Here is a 21738-nt window from a genome sequence, read left to right on the forward strand (position 1 = left end):
TTTAGCACCTAAAGGATTGTGTTGGCTGTTAGGAAAGTGTATGAACAGAACTGTGTGGCTACAGGCTTCCCTGAGAACAGTAATAAACAAATGAATGCCTGTGGTAGGGAACCTGCTCAGAGGGTTGAAGCTTCATGGATACTATCCAATGACTCATCAACATTAGAGGGCATGCGCTAAATGCCATGATAGTGTTCCGTGTCGGAGATGCAAAGATGAATAGGCTTGGAATAAGAGGCCTATTTTTTAAAGTATTAATATTTTTAATACTGGACTGTGAGACTTGTGGGCTTCACTGGTGGCTCAGTGGTAAAAAATCCATCTACCAGTGCAGGAAACTCGGGTTTGATTCCTGGGTTGGGAAAATCCCCTGAAGATGGAAATGGCAACCCAGTCCAGTATTCTTGCCTGGAGAATCCTATGGACAGAGGATTCTGGTGGGCTCCAGTCCATGGGGTTGCAAAAAGTTGGACACGAATTAGCGACTAAATGAGACCTTGTAAGTAAAATTATACAAAGCTAATTACCCAATTTTAAGTCTTTGAATTATTGCCTTTGGTGTGATATATGTCCTTGATTTCCCACCAGTGAATCCCAGAGGCAATTCCAGCAGGACACATCACCCATTTCTTAGCTTCTTTTTCTGTTTACCCACCTTTTGCTTTCTCTCCAGTCATCTTGGAATCTGGGGGAAATGAAGTACTTCTTCACGAGAAGCTGCAGGAGACTTCTAGGCCAGAGCCGGTTCTGTGCCCAGTGGCGCCGATCACACCTCCTGGGTGCCCTCTGAGAATGACGTGAGCTGAGCAGGTCTCTCTGGACTGTCCTTGCCTGACCCCGCCTGACCAATCAACTCTGTGCCTTGCCTAGCTCCCTTGGCTGCTGGCTCTAAGACAACTTGAGACAGAAAAGGAGAGCTGGTTTTCCAAATATGGGCCCCAAATCCTTTCAGAGCTGTTCTCATGAGTAGTATGTGGGGAATCCCTGCTCTCAGCAGAAACGGGGAAGGCTGTTCTCTGCACCATATTTGATACAGACACATTCCCAGACTGCAGGAGCCCCCAGGCTCGGGATGAAACACATTTGGAGATAGAAATGACTCAGTATGTTCTCTGGTCTTTTCAAATCTGTTTCATGGCCAGTATCCTCTAACTCTCTCCAGATTAGCTCGACAGTAACTTGCTTCAGATGTAACTTCAGATGTAACAGCAGAAAGTGGAATGAATGATCTTCATGATTGTTCATGTTTTGGGGTTTCCACTTGGAGATGGTGTGGATTTGGGACCTTTGCTTTCCTCATCCAGATGACCCTAATGAGCAACTACGGGCAAGCCACACTGCCCTCTCTGCTTTCATGTGAGTTCCTGTGAGGTTAGCAGCAGAGCTCTGGGTCAGGGAGCGAAGTTCTTCACTCCTGGAAGTTTTGGAAGCTTCAGCTTAGCTTGGAGTTTACTTGTTCCTGTGGATGTTATTCCCGAAAGAAGAGTGGTGGGTGATGGCCAGTCAGGGAAGATTGTGTAGAACACTTAGCAAGTTCAAGTCTCAGGATTAGAAATCTGTAAGATATACAGAATTCTAGAGTTTTAAAAACTCCATAATATTCACTTTCATTGTGAAGAACAGGGTATTTGTGTGCCAAATTAGGATTTAATGGCTCTGTTGCTGTCTTTCTGAAAGCACTTGGTGTGTGTGCGTGTATGCTGAGTCACTTCAGTCATGTCCCCTCTTTGCAACCCTATGGACTGAAGCCAGTCAGGCTCCTCTGTCCTTGGGATTTTCCAGGCAAGAATACTGGAGTGGGTTGCCATGCTCTCCCTCAGGGGATTTTCCCATCCCAAGGATCGAACCTGCATTGGCAGGCGGGTTCTTTACCACTAGCGCCACTTGGGCAGCCCCAAAGCACTTGGTAAGTGCCTCTAATCCTCTATAGTAACCTGTATTGTTTTGGTTCTCATCAGACTTTGAGCTCTTTGGGGTCGGATGCCATGTTGCATTCGCCTTTGTTCTTCCAAAGCCCTAGTGCAATGTCAGTGTCGCCAGATGAAATGTAGGATGTTCAGGGAAATTGGAATTTCAGATAAATAACAACCAAATTTTATTCTAAGTAGGTTAAATTTAAATAGTTAAATTTGAATAGTTATAGTTGAATTTTAGATATGCAACAAATAATTTTTAGTATAAATATGCCCCCATGCAATATTCAGACTTAATTGGCCATCCTGTATTTTTATTTGCTAAATCAAACAATCCTATGTAATGTCCTTTAGTTAGAACTATTTTTTAAACCCAAATAAGTATAATTCTATAATGTGACCCCAACTAAGGCAATTAAGGCTTGTAGTATAGGAATTGCAAATAGGAATAATCACCCTCCTTCACAAATAGCATTTGCGAAGATGAACCATTTCTTCTGCAACACCTGCATCACCTTGATAACAGAAATAGGCAGTTAGGACCTGAATTAATGGATTTGCCAGTGCTTCTGGCCTTCTCTGAGCCAGGCCCTCCCAACCTAAGGTTTTTGTGGTAATAAAAAGCAGACATTTGGGGAGATTGTGCATATTAATTAATAAAATATTTGTCTGGTTTGTTGAACTGTGGTTAAGAGATACTGGCCTCCTTCTCCCCTTCTGCCATTTCTATTCTTCTGGGGAAAGCTCACCAGTGCTCCCTTTCCTTCTTACAAGACGGGGAGGGTCAGGCAGGTAGGAGCTTGTCATCTGTTGAGCTGGAGGGAGATAACTTCATGGAGTTGCTTCATGAGTGCATATGTGTGGATCGGTGTGTATCCAGGATGTAACTAAATAAGCATGTGCTGTGTGTGTGCGTGCTCAGTCATGTCTGACTCTTTGGGACCCCATGGACTGTAGCCTGCCAGGCTCCTCTGTCCATGGGATTTACCAGGCAAGAATACTGGAGTAGATTGCCATTTCCTTCTCTAGGGGATCTTCCTAACACAGGGATCAAACCCTCTTTTATGTCTCCTGCAGGCAGGTTCTTTACCACTGAGCCACCTGGGAAAAAAATTAGCATGAGTGGATGGTAAATCCCCATTTTTTTTTTGTTTTTTTTTTTTGCTGATTTCTTTTTTTCTAATTTTTCATTTATTTTTAAAAAAAATTATTTATTTTTTTACACCAAAACATTTTGTATTGGGATATAGCCAATTAACAATATGATAGTTTCAGGTGAACAGTAAAGGGATTTAGTCACGCGTATACATGTATCCCCCGGAGAAGGAAACGGCAACCCACTCCAGTATTCATGCCTGGAAAATCCCATTGACTGAGGAGCCCGGTGGGCTACAATCCACAGGGTCGCAAAGAGTCAGACACGACTGAGCGACTTCTGTGTGTGTGTATACATGTATCCATTCTTCCCCAAACCCCCCTCCCATTCAGGTTGACACATAACATTGAACAGAGTTCCATGTGCTATATAATAGGTTTTTGTTGATTATCCATTTTAAATATAGCAGTGTGTACATGACCTTCCCAAAGTCCTTAACTACTCCTTCCCCACTGGGCAAGCATGAGTTCATTATCTGAGCATGTGAGTCTCTGTCTTATAAGTAAGTTCATTTGTATCATTTCTTTTTAGATTTCATATATAAGGGATGTCATATGATATTTCTCCTTCTCTGTCTGACTCAGTATGACATTCTCTAGGTCCATCCATGTTGCTGCAAGTGGCGTTATTTCATTCTTTTTAATGGCTGAGTAAATTCCATTGTATGTATGTATCACATCTTTTTTATCTATTTCTCTGTCAACGGACATTTAGGCTGTTTTCATGTCTTGGCCATTGTGAGCAGTGCTGCAATGAACAGTGGGGTGCATGTATCTTTTGGGGCCATGTTTTTCTCTAGATACATGCCCAGGAGTGGGATTCCAGAGTCACATGGTACCTCTAGTTTTAGTTTTTTAAGGAACCTCCATACTGTTCTCTATAGTGGCTGTACCAATTTCATTCCCACCAACAGTTCAAGAGGGTTCCCTTCTCTCCACACCCTCTCCAGCATTTGTTGTTTGTGGATTTTTTGGTGATAGCCATTCTGACTGGTGTGAGGTGATATCTTATTATTTTGATTTGCATTTCTCTAATAACTAGTGATTTTGAACATCTTTTCATGTGCCTGTTGGCCATCTTTATGTCCTGAATGGAGAAATGTCCATTTGGGTACTCTGCCCATTTTTTGAGTGGGTTGTTTGTTTTGATGCTATTAAGTGTCATAAGCTGTTTTTTACATTCTGGAGACTAATCCCTTATCAGTCGCATCATTTTCAAATATTTTCTCCCAATCTGTGGGTTGTCTTTTGTTTATTGTTTCCTTTGCTGTGCAAAACCTTTTGAGTTTACATACATCCCATTTGTTTAGTTTTGCTTTTATTTCCATTATTCTGGGACATGGATTAAAAAACAGTTTGGTGTGATATATATGTCAGAGAGTGTTCTGCCTGTTTTCCTCTAAGATTTTTATAGTGTCTGGTCTAACATTTCGGTCTTTAATCCATTTTGAGCTTATTTTTGTGTATGGAGTTAAGGAATGGTCTAATTTCATTCTTTTACATCTGGCTGTCTACTTTTCCCAGCACGATTTGTTGAGACTGTCTTTCCAACATTGTGTAGTCTTGCTTCCTTTGTCATAGATTAATTGACTATAGGTGCATGGGCTTATTTCAGGGTTTTTTTTTTTTTGTCCTTTTCCATTGATCTATATATATATATATTTTGTGTGTGTGTGTGTGTGTGTGCCAGTACCATACTGTTTTGATGACTGTAGCTTTGTAGTATAGTCTGAAATCAGGGAGCCTGGTTCCTCCAGCTCCATTTTTCTTCTTCAAGATTGCTTTGTCTATTCAGGGTCTTATGTGTTTCCATACAGATTTTGAAATTTTTTTGTTCTGGTTCTATGAAAAATGCCATTGGTAATTTGACAGGGATTGAGCTGAATCTTTAGATTGCCTTGGGTATAACAGTCATTTTGACAATATAGATTCTTTCAATCCACAAACATGGTATATCTTTCCTTCTGTTTATGTGTTTTTTGATTCCTTTTATCAGCATCTTATAGTCTTTGGAGTACAGGTCTTTTGTCTCCTTAGGTAGGTTTATTTCTACGTATTTTGTTCTTTTTGATGCAATGGTAAATGGAATTGCTTCTTGAATTTCTTTCTGATCTTTTGTTGTTAATGTATAGAAAGAAATGCAGCAGACTTATGTGTATTAATTTTGTAACCTTCAACTTTACCAAATTCATTGATGAGTTCTAGTAGTTTTCTGGAAGCATCTAGGATCTTCTATGTATAGTATCATGTCATCTGCAAACAGTGACAGTTTAACTTCTTTCTTTTCCAGTTTGGATTCCCTTCATTTTGTTCTCTTATTGCTGTAGCTAGGACTTCCAAAACTATATTGAATAAAAATGGTGCGAGTGGACATTCTTCTCTTGTTCCTGATCTTAGAGGGAATGCGTTCAGCTTTTTGCCATTGAGTATGATGCTAGCTGTAGGTTTGTCATATGTGACCTTTATTGTGTTGAGGTAAGTACTGTCTATGCTCACTTTCTGGAGAGTTTTTATCATAAATGGATGCTGAGTTTTGTCAAAAGTCTTTCCTGTATCTGTTGAGATGATCATACGGTTTTTATTCTTTAATTTGTTGATGTATCACATTGATTGATTTGCAGATGTTGAAAAATCCTTGCATGCCTGGGATGAATCCCACTCAATCATCTTTTTAACGTATTGTTGGATACAGATTGCTAGTATTTTGTTGAGGGTTTTTGCATCTGTATTTATCAGTAATATTGGTCTGTAATTTTCTTTTTTGTGGTATCTTTGGTTTTGGTATCAGGATGGTGGTGGCCTCATAAAATGAGTTGAAATTTTCCTTCCTCTGTGGTTTTTTTGGAACAGTTTCAGAAGGATAGGTGTTAACTCTTCTCTAAATGTTTGATAAAATTCGCCTGTGAAGCCATCAGGTTCTGGACTTTTGTTTGTTGGGAGGTTTCTAATCACGGTTTCCATTTTAGTGCTTGTGATGGGTCTGTTCATATTTTCTATTTCTTCCTCCTTCAGTGTAGGGAGACTGTCTGTACCTTTCTAAGAAATTGTCCGTTTCTTCCAGGTTGTCCATTTTATTGGCATACAGTTGTTCATAGTAATCTTTTAGGATTCTTGGTATTTCTGTGGAGTCAGTTGTACCTTCTCCTTTTTCATTTCTAATTTTACTGATTTGCATCCTCTCTCTTTTTTCTTGATGAGTCTGACTAAAGGTTTATCAATCTTGTTTATCTTTGCAAAGAATCAGCTTTTAGTTTTCATTGATCTTTGCCATTGCTTTCTTTGTCTCTATTTCATTTATTTCTGCTCTGATCTTTATGATCTCCTTCCTTCTACTAACTTTAGGTTTTGTTTGTTCTTCTTTCTCTAGAGGTTTTAGGTGTAAAGTTACATTGTTTGAGATTTTTCTTGTTTCTTGAGGTAAGATTGTATTGCTATAAACTTCCCTCTTAGAACTGCTTTTGCTGCATCTGTAAGTTTTGGACTTGTACTTTTGTTTTTATTTGTCTCTAGGTATTTTTTAATTTCTCCTTTGAGTTCTTCAGTGATCCAATGGTGGTTTAGTAGCATATTGTTTAGCTACCACATGCTTGTGCTTCTTAGAGTTTTTATCTTGTAGTTTATTTCTAAACTCATAGTGTTGTGATCAGAAAAGATGCTTGATGTTATTTTGATTTTCTTAAATTTACCAAGGCTCGCCTTGTGATCCAGCATGTGGTCAGTCCTGGAGAATGTTCCATGTGCACTTGAGAAAAATGTGTAATCTGCTGCTTTTAGATGGAATGCTCTATAAATATGAGTTAAGTCCAACTCGTTTAAAGTGTTATTTAAGGCCTGTGTTTCCTTATTGATTTTCTGTGTGGATGATCTGTTCATTGATGAAAGTGGGGTCTTAAAGTGCCCCACTATTATTGTGTTCCTGTCAATTTTCCCCTTTGTTTGTTAGTATTTGCCTTACATATTGAGGTGCTCCTATGTTGGGTGCATATATATTTATAATTGTTACAGTTTCTTCTTGGGTTGAACCCTTGATCATTATGTAGTGTCCTTCTTTGTCTCTAATAACAGTCTTTGTTTTAGGGTCTGTTTTGTCTGATATGAGTCCTGCTACTCCAGCTTTCATATGATTTCCATTTGTGTGAAATACCTTCTCCCATCACTTTACTTGCAGTCTGAAGTGTCTGTAGGTACAAAGTGGGTCTCTTATAGACAACATACATATGGGTCTTGTTTTTGTATCCACTCAGCCAGTCTGTGTCTGGTGCATTTAATCCATTTACATTTAAAGCTAATTATCGACATGTATGTTCCTATTAACCATTTTGTTAATTGTTTAGAGTTTATTTTTTGTAAATCTTTTCCTTCTCTTGTATTTCCTGCCGAGAGAAGTTCCTTTAGCATTTGTTGTAAAACTGGTTTAGTGGTGCTGAATTCTAAATTTTGCTTGTCTGGAATGCTTTTGATTTCCCCATCACATCTGAATAAGAGTCTTGCTGGGTAGAGAATTCTTGGTTGCAGGTTCTTCCCTTTATCACTTGAAATAGATCAAGACATTGCCTTCTGGCTTGTCGAGTTTCTGTTGAGAAATCGGCTAATAACTTTATGGGTTTTCCCTTCATGTTTGTCTGTTTTCCCTTGTTGCTTTTACGAATTTTATCTTTGTCTTTAATTTTTGTAAGTTTGATTACCATATGTCTCAGTGAGTTTTATGGATTTATCCTGCCTGGGACTCTGTGCTTCCTAGACATGGTTGACTATTTCCTTTCCTCTGCTGGGGAAGTTTTCAGTTATTATCTCTTAAAATATTTTCTTGGGTCCTTTCTCTCTCCCTCTTCTCCTTCTGGGACCCTTAAAATGTGAATATTGGTGCATTTAATGTTGTCCCAGAGGTCTGTTAGGCTGTCTTCATTTCTTTTCATTCTTTTGTCTGTATTCTGTTTTGCAACATTGATTTCCACCATTCTGTCTTCGAGGTTACTTATCTCTTCTTCTGCCTCAGTTATTTTGCTATTGATTCCTTCTAGTGTGTTGTTCTTGAAGAGATCTCTAGTCTTTCCCATTCTGTTGTTTTCCTCTATTTCTTTGCATTGATTGCTGAGGAAGGCTTTCTTATCTCGCCTTGCTATTCTTTGGAGCTCTGCTTTCAGATGCTTATATCTTTCCTTTTCTCCTTTGCTTTTCGCTTCTTGCACCGAAGAATTGATGCTTTTGAACTGTGATGTTGGAGAAGACTCTTGAGAGTCCCTTGGACTGCAAGGAGATCCAACCAGTCCATCCTAAAGGAGATCAGTCCTGGGTGTTCATTGGAAGGACTGATGCTAAAGCTGAAAGTCCAATACTTTGGCCATCTCATGCAAAGAGTTGATTGATTGGAAAAGACTCTGATGCTGGGAGGGATTGGGGGCAGGAGGAGAAGGGGACGACAGAGGGTGAGATGGCTGGATGGCATCCCTGACTCAATGGACATGAATTTGAGTGAACTCTGGAGTTGGTGATGGACAGGGAGGCCTGGCATGCTGCGATTCATGGGGTTGCAAAGAGTCGGACACAACTGAGCGACTGAACTGAACTGAGTGTATTGTTCATCTCTGTTTGTTCTTTAGTTCTTCTAGGTTCTTGGTAAACATTTCTTGCATCTTCTCCATCTTTGCCTTCAGTCTTTTTCTAAGATCCTGAATCATCTTCACTGTCAGTATTCTGAATCCTTTTTCTGGGAGGTTGCCTATCTCCACTTCATTTAGTTGTTTTCCTGGGGTAAATCCCCATTTTTATAGTTGGGAAAAGAAGAGCAGGTATGGGTGAAATCGGATCCTTGAGAACAGATACATAGTCTCAGTCAGGCAGTTACTGTTGCCTAGGATAGAATTAGGACCTCCTGCCTCCTGCTGGTTAAATGGGATTTTTTAGGTTATCCTCCCATCCACAAAGTAAGATTCTGATAGGTCTGGGTATAAACGTTTTTGTGGAAACATAATTGTTATATCTTCTGACCTAAGGTATTTGGAAGTTGAGGACTCATGCCCTTCTTGCCGCAGCTTGTAAACTTGACTCATTAGGGCTGAAAGCAATTATAGCCTACTATAGGAAACTGTTTAACAGACTTTGTTCTGCTGTCAGCCAAATTAGAGCTGTGCCTGGTGGGGATGCTATGTTGGCTCTACCCTATTAGGGAAAGCAAAAATAGAAAGCTTTTTCTCTAGACTTGAGAACCAAATCGATGTATAGTTATTAAAAGCAATGGTGGCAAATGACCATGGCAGTTGGAATCTCAGCCTTAATGAAGGTGATGGTGTCCTGAGAACACAGAATTTGCAAAGAAACAAAACGCTCCCATTAGTTTTGAAGCCATGGAGACTCACAGATGCTATATTGAAAACTGTGTGTGGTATGTTTTCAGTAGGCATGCAAATGATGCATGTAATATCAGGCACTCCTGAAACCTCAGCTCTCTGAAAGAAAGGATAGTGGTAGGGGGGCGGGTGGGGGATGGATCATGTGGTTGCTGGAGCTGGCTGTCCTGGACAGGAAGCTGGCAACCCACCCCCACTGCCTGCATCTCCAAAACTGATCTCTATGAAGGTGTTTCTGAAGAACATTCAGCCCTTGGTAGGGGTCTTGATGACCTGGAATTTACAATTAAGTTTCCACTTTACTCAGAGAAAACATTTTCTTTCCATCAGCAAGGACTTAACCGGGAATGGATGACAGGGCATTCTGGAAGTCTCCCAGGTTCAGGAACCTTCATTTTTATGGGAGGCCTTGAAACTTCCTATTTTCCATTTACCTTAGTTTTAACATTACTGCCAGTGTTTCGCTCAGATTAATTTCCTGCATTTGTTTTTATCTTAAGCACATTCTTTGGTTAAAGTGTTACTAAGTGAATGGAAGGAGAAAAATAAGGTAGGAGGAAGGGGTCTGCTGTTAAAGAATAGTGTCTTGTTTCCAGTTATGTTTGCAACAGTGGCTAGGTGCTTTCCACTTTCTATTCCCTGGTTCTTCCAGAATGTATTAAAACTCCATTATTTTTTTAACGGATGTGGTTAAACTTCAGGTGGCAGCTGCACAGTTTGCAGAGGCCCTTTGTTGGAATCTCCTCCTTTTTTAGGAGGGTCCACCTGCACCTATGCATTGTGGGGTGCTTGTTTGCTGACTGTTCGTCTTGTCCCCTGAAGCCCAGTGTCCTCAGCTGCCAGCGTACTCCTCATTTCAGGGACGGAAACTGGGCAAATATTAAGTGCCAGAAGAATACTACATATCAATATTTGGGATCAGATAATAAATCTAGTTCCTATTAATCGGATACCCAAGTCAAGATCTTAGCACAAATGGAGACTTCAGTGCAAAATCTCGTCATTAACTCTGGGTGAGACTTCTAGGCTCTGAAGTACAGAGGTTCTCTGTAAGGAAAAGGTGATTGGCTGGAGGTGACTGGTTCCAATGATGATTTAAAAAAAAAAAAAAACACAAAAACAAACTGTTGATAGAGCTGTGGGGTGTGTATGGAACCTGCTGGAGGAGGGGTGGCTAGTTGGGAGCCAGTCAGGGAAGGAGAAGAGTTTGTTGAGATCACATGAGTGGTGAAGGGCCCGGTAGGTTGATGTGTAGTATGACGGCATGGAATTCAGGGCCTCCTGGTGTTATTTCTACTAATAAGCTCTGTGACTTTCGACATCTCAACTCTCCAGTCCTGTCTCCTAATCTTTAATGAGCAGCTGGATTAAATGACCTTTAAAGTCCCTTCCAGGTTAAAAATTCTGCTCTCACTTGGAAATATACTGTTGTGAAAATATTGGCACTACAGTCTACTTTTCTAATATGGGGAGTATTTCCAGGTTGTATGTGTGAGTGTGTGTATGTTAGTGGCAGATTCTTGACTGAGGTTGAGTGTCAGCAAAAATTACTGTTGTTAATATTTTATAAAAGTATAAAGTGGGAAATTATTCATGTATATTGTCACATCTGGGTTTAGCTATTTGTGTTTCAGTTAATGGAAGAGAACTTTAAGTGACTGTTAACCTTTACCAAGGGGTGCAGCTCGGAGTTAATAGTTTGTAAGATCACTGCAGATGGTGATTGCAGCCGTGAAATTAAAAGACGCTTACTCCTTGGAAGGAAAGTTATGACCAACCTAGATAGCGTGTTCAAAAGCAGAGACATTACTTTGCCAACAAAGGTCCGTCTAGTCAAGGCTATGGTTTTTCCTGTGGTCATGTATGGATGTGAGAGTTGGACTGTGAAGAAAGCTGAGTGCCGAAGAATTGATGCTTTTCAACTATGCTGTTGGAGAAGACTCTTGAGAGTCCCTTGGCCTGCAAGGAGATCCAACCAGTCCATTCTAAAGGAGATTGGTCCTGGGTGTTCTTTGGAAGGAATGATGCTAAAGCTGAAACTCCAGTACTTTGGCCACCTCATGCGAAGAGTTGACTCATTGGAAAAGACTCTGATGCTGGGAGGGATTGGGGGCAGGAGGAGAAGGGGACGACAGAGGATGAGATGGCTGGATGGCATCACTGACTCGATGGACGTGAGTTTGAGTGAACTCTGGGAGCTGGTGATAGACAGGGAGGCCTGGCGTGCTGCGATTCATGGGGTCGCAAAGAGTTGGACACGACTGAGCGACTGAACTGAACTGAACTGAAGAGCTAACTAGTTTATCAGCTAGTTGCCACAGGAGTTACAAGTTTACAATCTGATTTTTAGTTTTGGTAGCCCACACCTAGTCAAGAATAGATGATTCATGTAAATCATCTTCATAAGCACAGGCATACAGGATTAGCTTTTCAGTGTTGCTCAAGACAAAGATATCAGACTTCCTGTTAGATTGAAGTAATTTAATTTCCTTTGCTTTTCCAAAAGTGTCTACCATCCTGAGGAAGTCTAGTGGCTTCTTCAGAGACCTGCCTGCTTTCTGTCTCAGGGTATTTAAGGCAAGTGCATTTTCTCAAGATGGAATTTTTCCTGGATCACACCAAGCAATCAGGGTTTTGAGCCATATACCACCTCCTTGGAGAGAAAGGGAAAGGAGAGAACTTTCACCCTTGATACAAAATAAAGCTTATCTGCTCCTACCTGTCTGCAGTTTTAAAAAAGAAATAGTTCATTTATACAAAAGCCTAGTGCCCTTGACCATGATAAAGCAGCACTTAGGCTGCTCATTTTGTGTCCAGGAGACACAGATGCACTTAACAGTCTATGGAAGACTCTTTTGGTACCAAATTTGGGCTGAATTCTGAGGTGTGTGTGTATGTGTGTGTGTGTGTGTGTGTATATATGTGTGTATATATATATATATATATATATATATATTTATATCTTTTATGTGTCCCTGGGGGGCAAATGGTAACCCACTCTAGTATTCTTGCCTGGAGAATCCCATGGACAGAGGCACCTGGTGGGCTACAACCTAGTCCATGGGGTCACAAAGAGTCAGACATGACTGAGCACAGGGCACATCCTTTATGTGTATTATATTTTATATCCTTTATATATATTATATATATAGTGTATATCCTTTATGTTATATATCTTTCATATATTATATATATATAATATAGATATCCTCTCTATACATTATATATATCCCTTATATATTTATTAATATTATCTATATATAAAACTAGAATATAAAAATGAGAAAATATGTAAAATACTCTATCATATTAATAATATGTATTACTATATTAGTATATATTACTAATTTAATATATTACTAATATTACTATATTAGTATATATATTACTATAATAATATGTATATACTATACACACACTATATTGGTGTGTCATAGTAATAAATATTACTGATATAAAATTACATATACATCTGTAGGCATATATAGATCAGATCAGATCAGTCGCTCAGTCATGTCCGACTCTTTGCGACCCCATGAACAGCAGCACGCCAGGCCTCCCTGTCCATCACCAACTCCCGGATTTCACTGAGACTCACGTCCATCGAGTCAGTGATGCCGTCCAATCATCTCATCCTCTGTCGTCCCCTTCTCCTCTTGCCCCCAGTCCCTCCCAGCATCAGAGTCTTTTCCAATGAGTCAACTCTTCTCATGAGGTGGCCAAAGTACTGGAGTTTCAGCTTTAGCATCATTCCTTCCAAAGAAATCCCAGGGCTGATCTCCTTTAGAATGGACTGGTTGGATCTCCTTGAAGTTCAAGGGACTCTCAAGAGTCTTCTCCAACACCACAGTTCAAAAGCATCAATTCTTCGGCGTTCAGCCTTCTTCACAGTCCAACTCTCACATCCATAAATGACCACAGGAAAAACCATAGCCTTGACTAGATGGACCTTTGTTGGCAAAGTAATGTCTTTGCTTTTGAATATGCATATATAGATACATACACATATACATATGTAGGTGCAAGAAGGAATAAAAGTGACCTGCAAACTTTCAGAGTTGTTTCTGAGTGCTGTTCTTTCAGCTGCATATCTTTACCATGATATTTAGGAAGGAAATACTAAGTTCAATCAGTTCACAGTTTAAGAGGAAAATAAGTGTAATGGTGCTTTGAAATGAGAAGTAAGTCTCCCTCCCACTTTCAGAAAAATAAAAGGATCGTTTGATTTAACCACAGTTTTCCTAACCAGGGAGAAATGCACACTGCACTGAGTTTGATAGAAGTTGTTGTGTGGACATTTAATTTTTTGTGTTAAGTTACCTATAACGTGGTAGCTTAGTCTAGTTGCCTGCATTTTTCATTTGTTAACTTTAAAAAAAAAATCCTAATATTAGGACACAGAACTTTATCAGTTCTCTGTTGACTATTTCACTTATTGGTTAAAAATGAGTATCCAGCTCTGTTATTAGAGGATTTCCCATCAACTCTTGAAGTGTTTCAGTATCTCCGTTTTTGCTTAAATGATGAGGGGGTTTTGAGTTCCCTGGGAGTTCTATTTGCTGTTACCCTTGTGCTTTTTATATTAATGGCTTTCATTTTTATTCTTTTGCTTGAGATGGAGAAGGAAATGAAATTGGATGACTGTTTTCATGCTTCAGCCCGACTGGCTCTTTATAAAATGGGGTGAGGAGTCACTCCCTCAAAATGGCTAAAGTGTTCAACTGTGTATAAATTGGGGTCATAGTCCTTTCTTTGATGAATAGGAGGAGTTCTCTTCTGATAAATGTGCTGGAGATGATGAAAGGTATCAGTCCAGCAGGACACAAAGGGCCCTTTCAAGCCTTTGGGTAGCAGGTGGGACACGGTGTCAGTCAAAGACACCAAGGAGAAAGGGCAGCCCTTGCCATGGGGGTAAAGCATGGGTCCAGGGTGAATGTCCAAACAGTCTCCTTACATCAGTGTCTACGTTGTGTTTTGTCTTTTCTCACCTTTTACTGTAGGCTGGGAGAAGATATCCCAAAATAGGGAGGGATATCTGTTAACTGCTTTATCCTCCCCGTGTGTGTACCAGATAATACACACCCCCAGCGTCTGTGGGTGTTTTTCTAAAGCATTGATGGAGTAGAAAATTGAGGTTATTCAGCCACACAGGCTATACTGAGTATTGGTTATAAGCAGAATATGTCATGGAAGAATGATTTCACTTTAGATGCCTGCTATTTGAAATGGTTGGGAATGGAAATATTCCTTTCACCATTCATCATCAGGAAGAACTTTAGTCAACACGTGTTTTCTGAAGGCTAGAATGAGCAAGGAATTTTACTACAAAACTTTGCCATGAAGTGTCTTCATTCAGGAAGTTAATACATGACAATTAAAAAAATAGGTTACTTTTATTGTATATAACCACTGCTGCTGCTAAGTCGCTTCAGTCGTGTCCGACTCTGTACGACCCCATAGACGGCAGCCCACCAGCCTCCTCTGTCCCTGGGATTCCCCAGGCAAGAATACTGGAGTGGGTTGCCATTTCCTTCTCCAATGCATGAAAGTGAAAGTGAAGTTTCTCAGTTGTGTCCAACTACTAGGGACCCCATGGACTGCAGCCCACCAGGCTCCTCCGTCCATGGGATTTTCCAGGCAAGAGTACTGGAGTGGGTTGCCATTGCCTTCTCTACCTTATCAATAATGAATTCCTATTCTATTCCATATTTTCTTTCTTCAGTTTAAGTGACTCCTATCCATTTTTGAGAATCTTTCTCTCTCAAGACATTTGTAACTAGTTTATTGGAAACAAAAACTCTGGCTGCTCCTTCCAGGGCCAAAGAAAAATATATTTATTGTCAATGCATGAAAGTGGAAAGAAAATAAAAATCACTTGTAATCTCGTCAACTCTGACAACTGGGAAGCCAGTGGAGGTTTTTGAACTGAGAAAAAAAATTAAGGAAGTTTTTAATTAAATATTTTTAAAGGATCACAGAAGATATGTGGGTGAATAGACAAGGGAGAAAGCAGGGAGGGGAAGTAGGCCCGAGAAGGCAATGGCACCCCACTCCAGTACTCTTGCCTGGAAAATCCCATGGACGGAGGAGCCTGGTGGGCTGCAGTCCATGGGGTCCCTAGTAGTCGGACACAACTGAGAAACTTCACTTTCACTTTCATGCATTGGAGAAGGAAATGGCAACCCACTCCAGTGTTCTTGCCTGGAGAATCCCAGGGACAGGGGAGCCTGGTGGGCAGCTGTCTATGGGGTTGCACAGAGTCGGACATGACTGCATGACTTAGCAGCAGCAGCAGTAGTCTAGGCATGAATTGATGGTAGCTTGGAATGCTTCCTAGCAGTGGAGCTGGTGAGCAGTGGTCAAATTCTAGACCTAATGGGAAGATGGAACTGAAAGGTTTGTTGAGAGGTTCTGGGTTATGAAAAAAAGAACTAAATAAAGATGAAGGGTTTTGTCTTGAAGAACCAGAATGATGGAGTTGCCACTTACCAAGCTGGGAAGGAAAGGAAGAGGAGGAAATTTTGATGGGAAAAATCAAAAGCTGAGTGTGGGACTCATGTAGTTTTTTATTACAGTACTTGATCAGAACTGTCTCTTTCAGTCTTCCCAGTGCTTTTCCATGGGGATGTATGCTTTTATTAATAAATCTCAAACACTAAGCTTAAGGTGCAGAAATGTTTAAGTCAAGGAAAGAAAACTTCTGGATAAAGATCAGAAAAAGCCAGTGAGGAGAGACATTCCCAGAGCCTGATGTTGGCCCTAGCAGGAACATCTTATAAAATGCAATTTAATCAAACTGTAGGCACCTGACTGAGAACCGGTTTCCAAACAGCCTCACACATGCCCTTTAACATCCTTTGTTCATCCTTCTGGCTCTAACTGGGTGTGTTTCCAGGTTTGGACTTCGTTACCTGACGTGCTGTGTGATGGGGCTAATATTACTGAAAAGGAGTATGGATTTTTCCTAGGCATCATAGATAGATCAATTCTAATCACCTTTCCAATATTGGTTTGCACTGTGGAAACAGCTTATTTTTTTCTAATGGAACTCTTTCTACCTTTTACGTGAACTAAACTAGAAAACTCCATTAGTTGTTTAGCTGATCATGCCTGAGAAAGAATGGCAATTTTGAAGCAGAATGTTTTTAAAAAATCCACTTTATTATCTTGGCGTATGGCTGAAAGCCAGCCAGTTTAAATCTCTACCTCTAAAGGAAAAAAACATGCTTATTCAAAATACCTAGGGACATTGTAGCTTACTCCATTTGGAATGTCCTCATAGTCTTTCTCATATTCCAGGTCAAGTGAATTTTTTTTTCCCTTTGTCCTTCACCTTTTATTGTTATTATTTATAAATTCATCCAAGAGTTGTTCTATTAATGCTGATAGTATTGGGGCCTTCTTTTAAAAACAAAGCAACAACCTAAGTCCCAGGATGAGAACTTATGTTTGCTTACTGAAGCAGTGTTTATGGAGCATCCTTATGTGCCTAGGGGTGCTCAGTGTAACCAACGCATCTGTTGTTCAGTTGCTCAGTTGTGTCTGGCTCTTTGTGACCCCACAGAGTGCAGGACGCTAGGCTTCCCTTTCCTTCACCGTCTCCTGGAGTTTGTTCAAACTCATGTCCATTGAGTCGGTGATGCCATCCAACCGTCTTATCTTCTGTCATCCCCTTCTCCTCCCACCTTCAATCTTTCCCAACATCGGGGTCTTTTCCAATGAGTTCCTTACATCAGGTGGCCAAAGTATTGGAGCTTCAGCTTCAGCATCAGTCTTTCCAATGAATATTCAGGATTGATATCTTTTGGAGTTGATTGATTTGATCTCCTTGCAGTCCAAGGGACTCTCAAGAGTCTTCTCCAGCGCCACAGTTTGAAGGCATCAGTTCTTCGGCACTCAACCTTTTTTATTGTCCAACTCTCACATCTGTACATGACTACTAGAAAAACCATAGCTTTGATTATATGGACATTTGTATGCAAAGTAATGTCTCTGCCCTTTAATATGCTGTCTACGTTGGTCATAGTTTTTCTTCCAAGGAGCAAGTGTCTTTTAATTTCATGGCTGCAGTCACCTTCACAGTGATTTTGGAGCCCAAGAAAATAGTCAGTCACTGTTTCCATTGTTTCCTCATCTGTTTGCCATGAAGTGATGGGACCAGATGCCATGATCTTCGTTTTTTGAATGTTTTAAGCCAGCTTTTTCACTCTCCTTTTTCACCTTGATCAAGAGGCTCTTTAATTCCTCTTTGCTTTCTGCCATAAGGGTGGTATATCACCTGCGTATCTGAGGTTATTGATATTTTTCTCCCCAGCTGTCTAGGAGTTGAAAGATCTAGCTTAGTGTGTGTGTGTTGTGTGGAATGGGTGACTGATCAGTAATCCAGTATGCAGATATACGACTTAAGCTTTAGTGAGTGTAAGGCGAGTCTTACACTTACCTTACAATCTTTTTAGAGAGTGATGGGCAGTGCGTAGGATTATCTGAGGAGGCATCTGAAGCTGAGATCAACCTTGCACCAGCCTCCTTGTTTATGACGGAGAAGATGGATGGAAGCCAGTCTTGCCTCTGCAGAATTAAAGCATCTTATTGTGTAGTTTTAGATCTTTTCAGATAAGAAGCTGGTGCAAGAGCACTGTTAACTTTAAACAAGGACAGGAGTGATGTATGTGCCTGTGCGTATTATATTTGCATTTTTGTAAAGAAACCTGGTTAAGTGTGAAGAGAGTTGTATTTGAAGAAAGTGGTACCATTTACCCAAGGGGAACAAGCAGCACATTTGCAGCCCGCATCTGCTGAGAACATCTGTGGGTTATTTTCCCCATTTTTAAGAGAAGTAGTAATATTGGGACAATGATTGTATGACATAGAATCATATCATTTTTGGAGCTGAAGGGAGGAACATTTAGAGACTATGCCGTCTGAGCTCTCCCATTTCTTTGAATGACAAAGCTGAAAAGGACAAGCTCTGCCGTGCGTTTCCCTGCTAGTTGGTGGAGGGGCTGACACCATAGTCAACGGTTCCTTTCCTGTCTATCATGCTTTTCTATGCGATTAGAATCTCTGTCTCTGTGTCTTTCAGCAAGACGACCATGCAGTCAATGTCTCGGAGAAGGGCAGATTTTTACCTACTTGAGATTGATCTTCTTCTTGTTCACTTACTCAGTTGTGTCCAACTCTTTGTGACCCCATGGACTGCAGCACACCAGACTTCCCTGTCCTTCACCATCTTCAGGAACTTGCTCAAACTCATGTCCATTGAGTTGGTGATGCCATCCAACCATCTCATCCTCTGTCACTCCCTTCTCCTCCTGCCTTCAATCTTTCCCAGCTTCAGAATCTTTTCCAGTGAGTTGGCTCTTTGCATCAAGTGGCCAAACTATTGGAATTTCAGCTTCAACATTAGTCCTTCCAGTGAATATTCAGGACTGATTTCCTTTAGGATTGAGTAGTTGGATCTCCTTGCTGTCCAAGGGGCTCTCAAGAGTCTTCTCCAACACCACAGATCAAAAACATCAAATCTTCAGCACTCAGCCATCTTTATGGTCCAACTCTCACATCCATACATGACTACTGGAAAAACCATAACTTTGACTAGACGGACCTTTGTTGGCAAAGTAATGTCTCTGCTATTTAATACACTGTCTAGGTTGGTCATAGCTTTTCTTCCAAGGAGCAAGTGTCTTTCAATTTCATGGCTGCAGTCACTATCTGCAGTGATTTTCTAGCCCAAGAAAGTAAAGTCTGTCACTGTTTCCATTGCTTCCCCATCTATTTGTCATGAAGTGATGGGACTGGACACCATTATCTTTTTTTAATGTTGAGTTTTAAGTCAGCTTTTTCACTCTCCTCTTTGACCTTCATCAGGAGGCTCTTTAGTTCCTCTTTGCTTTCTGCCATAATGGTGGTGTCATTTGCATATCTGAGGTTATTGATATTTATCCCAGCAATCTTGATTTCAGCTTGGGCTTCATCCAGCCTGGCATTTCTTTTGCATATTGTACTCTGCATAGAAGTTAAATAAGCAGCGGGGACAATATATAGCCTTGATGTACTCCTTTTTCTATTTGGAGCCAGTCTGTTGTTCCATGTCCAGTTCTAACTGTTGCTTCCTGACCTGCACACAGATTTCTCAGGAGGCAGGTGAGATGGTCTGGTATTCTCATCTCTTTAAGAATTTTCCAGTTTTTTGTGATCCACACAGGCAACAGCTTTAGTGTAGTCAGTGAAGCAGAAATAGATGTTTTTCTGGTATTCGCTTGCTTTTTCTATGATTCAGTGGATGTTGGCAGTTTGATCTCTGGTTCTTCTGCCTTTTTAAAATCCAGCTTGACCATCTGGAATTTTTCTTTTCATGTACTGTTGGAGCCTGGCTTGGAGAATTTTGAGCATTACTTTGTTCAAAATCGGTGAAATGAGTGCAATTGTGTGGTAATTTGAACATTCTTGGGCATTGCCCTTCTTTAGGATTGGAATGAAAACTGACCTTTTCCAGTCCTGTGGCCATTGCTGAGTTTTCCAAATTTGCTGGCATATTGAGTGCAGCACCTTCACAGCATCATCTTTTAGGATTTGAAATAGCTCAAGTAGAATCCATCATCTCCATTAACTTTGTTTGTAGTGTTGCTTCCTAAGGCCCACTTGACTTCACATTCCAAGATGTCTGGCTCTAGGTGAGTGATCACACCATCGTGATTATCTGAGTCATTAAGATTTGTATAGTTCTTCTGTGTATTCTTTTTAATATCTTCTGCTTCTGTTAGGTCTAGACCATTTCTGTCCTTTATCGAACCCATCTTTGCATGAAAAGTTCCCTTGATATCTCTAATTTTCTTGAAAAGATCTCTAGTCTTTCCCATTCTATTGTTTTCCTCTTTTTCTTTGCATTGATCACTTAGGAAGTCTTTCTTATCTCTTTGGTATTCTTTGAAACTCTGCATTCAGATGGGTATATTTTTCCTTTTCTCCTTTGCCTTTCCTGTCTCTTCTTAGCTATTTGTAAGGCCTCTGCAGACACCAGTTTGGCTTTTTGCATTTCTTTTTCTTGGGGATAGTTTTGATCACCACCTTCTGTACAGTATTATGAACCTCCATCCATAGTTCTTCAGGCATTCTGTCTATCAGATCTAGTCCCTTAAATCTGTTTCTCACTTCCACTGTATAATTGTGAGGGATTTGATTTAGGTCATAATTGAGTGGCCTAGTGGTTTTCCCTACTTTCTTCAATTTAAGTCTGAATTTTGCAATAAAGAGTTCATGATCTGAGCCACAGTCAGCTCCTGGTCTTGTTTTTACTGACTGAATAGAGCTTCTTCATCTTTGGCTACAAAGAATATAATCAATCTGATTTTGGTATTGACCATCTGGTGATGTCCATGTGTAGAGTCGTCTCGTGTTGTTGGAAGAGGGTGTTTGTCATGACCAGTGTATTCTTTTGGCAGAACTCTTTTAGCCTTTGCCCTGCTTCGTTTTGTACTCCAAGGTCAAACTTGCCTGTTACTCTAGGTATCTCTTGACTTCCTACTTCTACATTCTAGTCCTCTATGACAAAAAGGACATCATTTTTGTTAGTTCTAGAAGGTCTTATAGGTCCTCATAAAACCATTCAACTTCAGCTTCTTCAGCATTAGTGGTTGGGGCATAGACTTGGATTACTGTGATACTGAATGGCTTGCCTTGGAAACAAACAGAGATCATTCTGTCATTTTTGAGATTGTACCCAAGTACTGCATTTCAGACTCTCTTGTTGACTGTAAGTGCTACTCCATTTGTTCTAAGGGATTCTTGTTCACAGTAGTAGATTTAATAGTCATCTGAATTAAATTCACCCATTCTGGCCCATTTTAGTTCACTCACTGATTCCTAAAATGTCGATGTTCACTCTTGCCATTTTCTGTTTGACCACTTCCAATTTACCAACTCATGGACCTAACATTCCAGGTTCCTATGCAATATTGTTCTTTATAGAATGGGCTTTACTTTCACCACCAGACACATCCACATCTGTCCGTTGTTTCCACTCTGACTCAGCCTCTTCATTCCTTTTGGAGCTATTTCTCCACTCTTCTCCAGTAGCATATTGGGCACCTACTGACCTGAGGAATTCATCTTTCAGTGTCATATCTCTTTGTTTTTTCATACTGTTCATGGGGTTCTCAAGGCAAGAATGCTGAAGTGGTTTCTCATTCCCTTCTCCAGTGAAATTGATCCTATAGTACTTATAAAATATGTCTCTGCTGTTTATATTTTGTCCTCTTTATGCATAAGTCTGCCCCCAGATAATGATACAACAGAGAAATAATTCTTCAGGTTATATACCTTTC

The 21738-nt window shown here is 40.3% G+C and overlaps 1 protein-coding gene across 10 annotated transcripts in view; it reads left to right on the forward strand.

The window, feature by feature from the left end:
* MFHAS1 (multifunctional ROCO family signaling regulator 1) overlaps positions 1-21738 on the forward strand; it is a 115110-nt gene that overhangs the window by 38799 nt on the left and 54573 nt on the right. For 5 of the 10 annotated variants that reach the window (XR_008710076.1, XR_008710075.1, XM_055567213.1 and 2 more), the window contains exon 2: positions 674-797. The exons of 3 other annotated variants lie outside the window; for them this stretch is intronic. Coding sequence is in view for 4 of the 7 variants with exons in the window: in XM_055567213.1 (XP_055423188.1) it covers positions 674-797 (124 nt within the window). In the remaining 3 variants the exon portion in view is untranslated. Of the gene's footprint in view, positions 1-673; positions 811-21738 lie in introns of all 10 variants that reach the window. 2 more of the 10 variants (XR_008710078.1, XM_055567219.1) reach the window with 1 other exon arrangement.

The sequence above is a fragment of the Bubalus kerabau genome, chromosome 2 (assembly GCF_029407905.1).
Source record: "Bubalus kerabau isolate K-KA32 ecotype Philippines breed swamp buffalo chromosome 2, PCC_UOA_SB_1v2, whole genome shotgun sequence".
Lineage (NCBI taxonomy): Eukaryota > Metazoa > Chordata > Mammalia > Artiodactyla > Bovidae > Bubalus > Bubalus kerabau.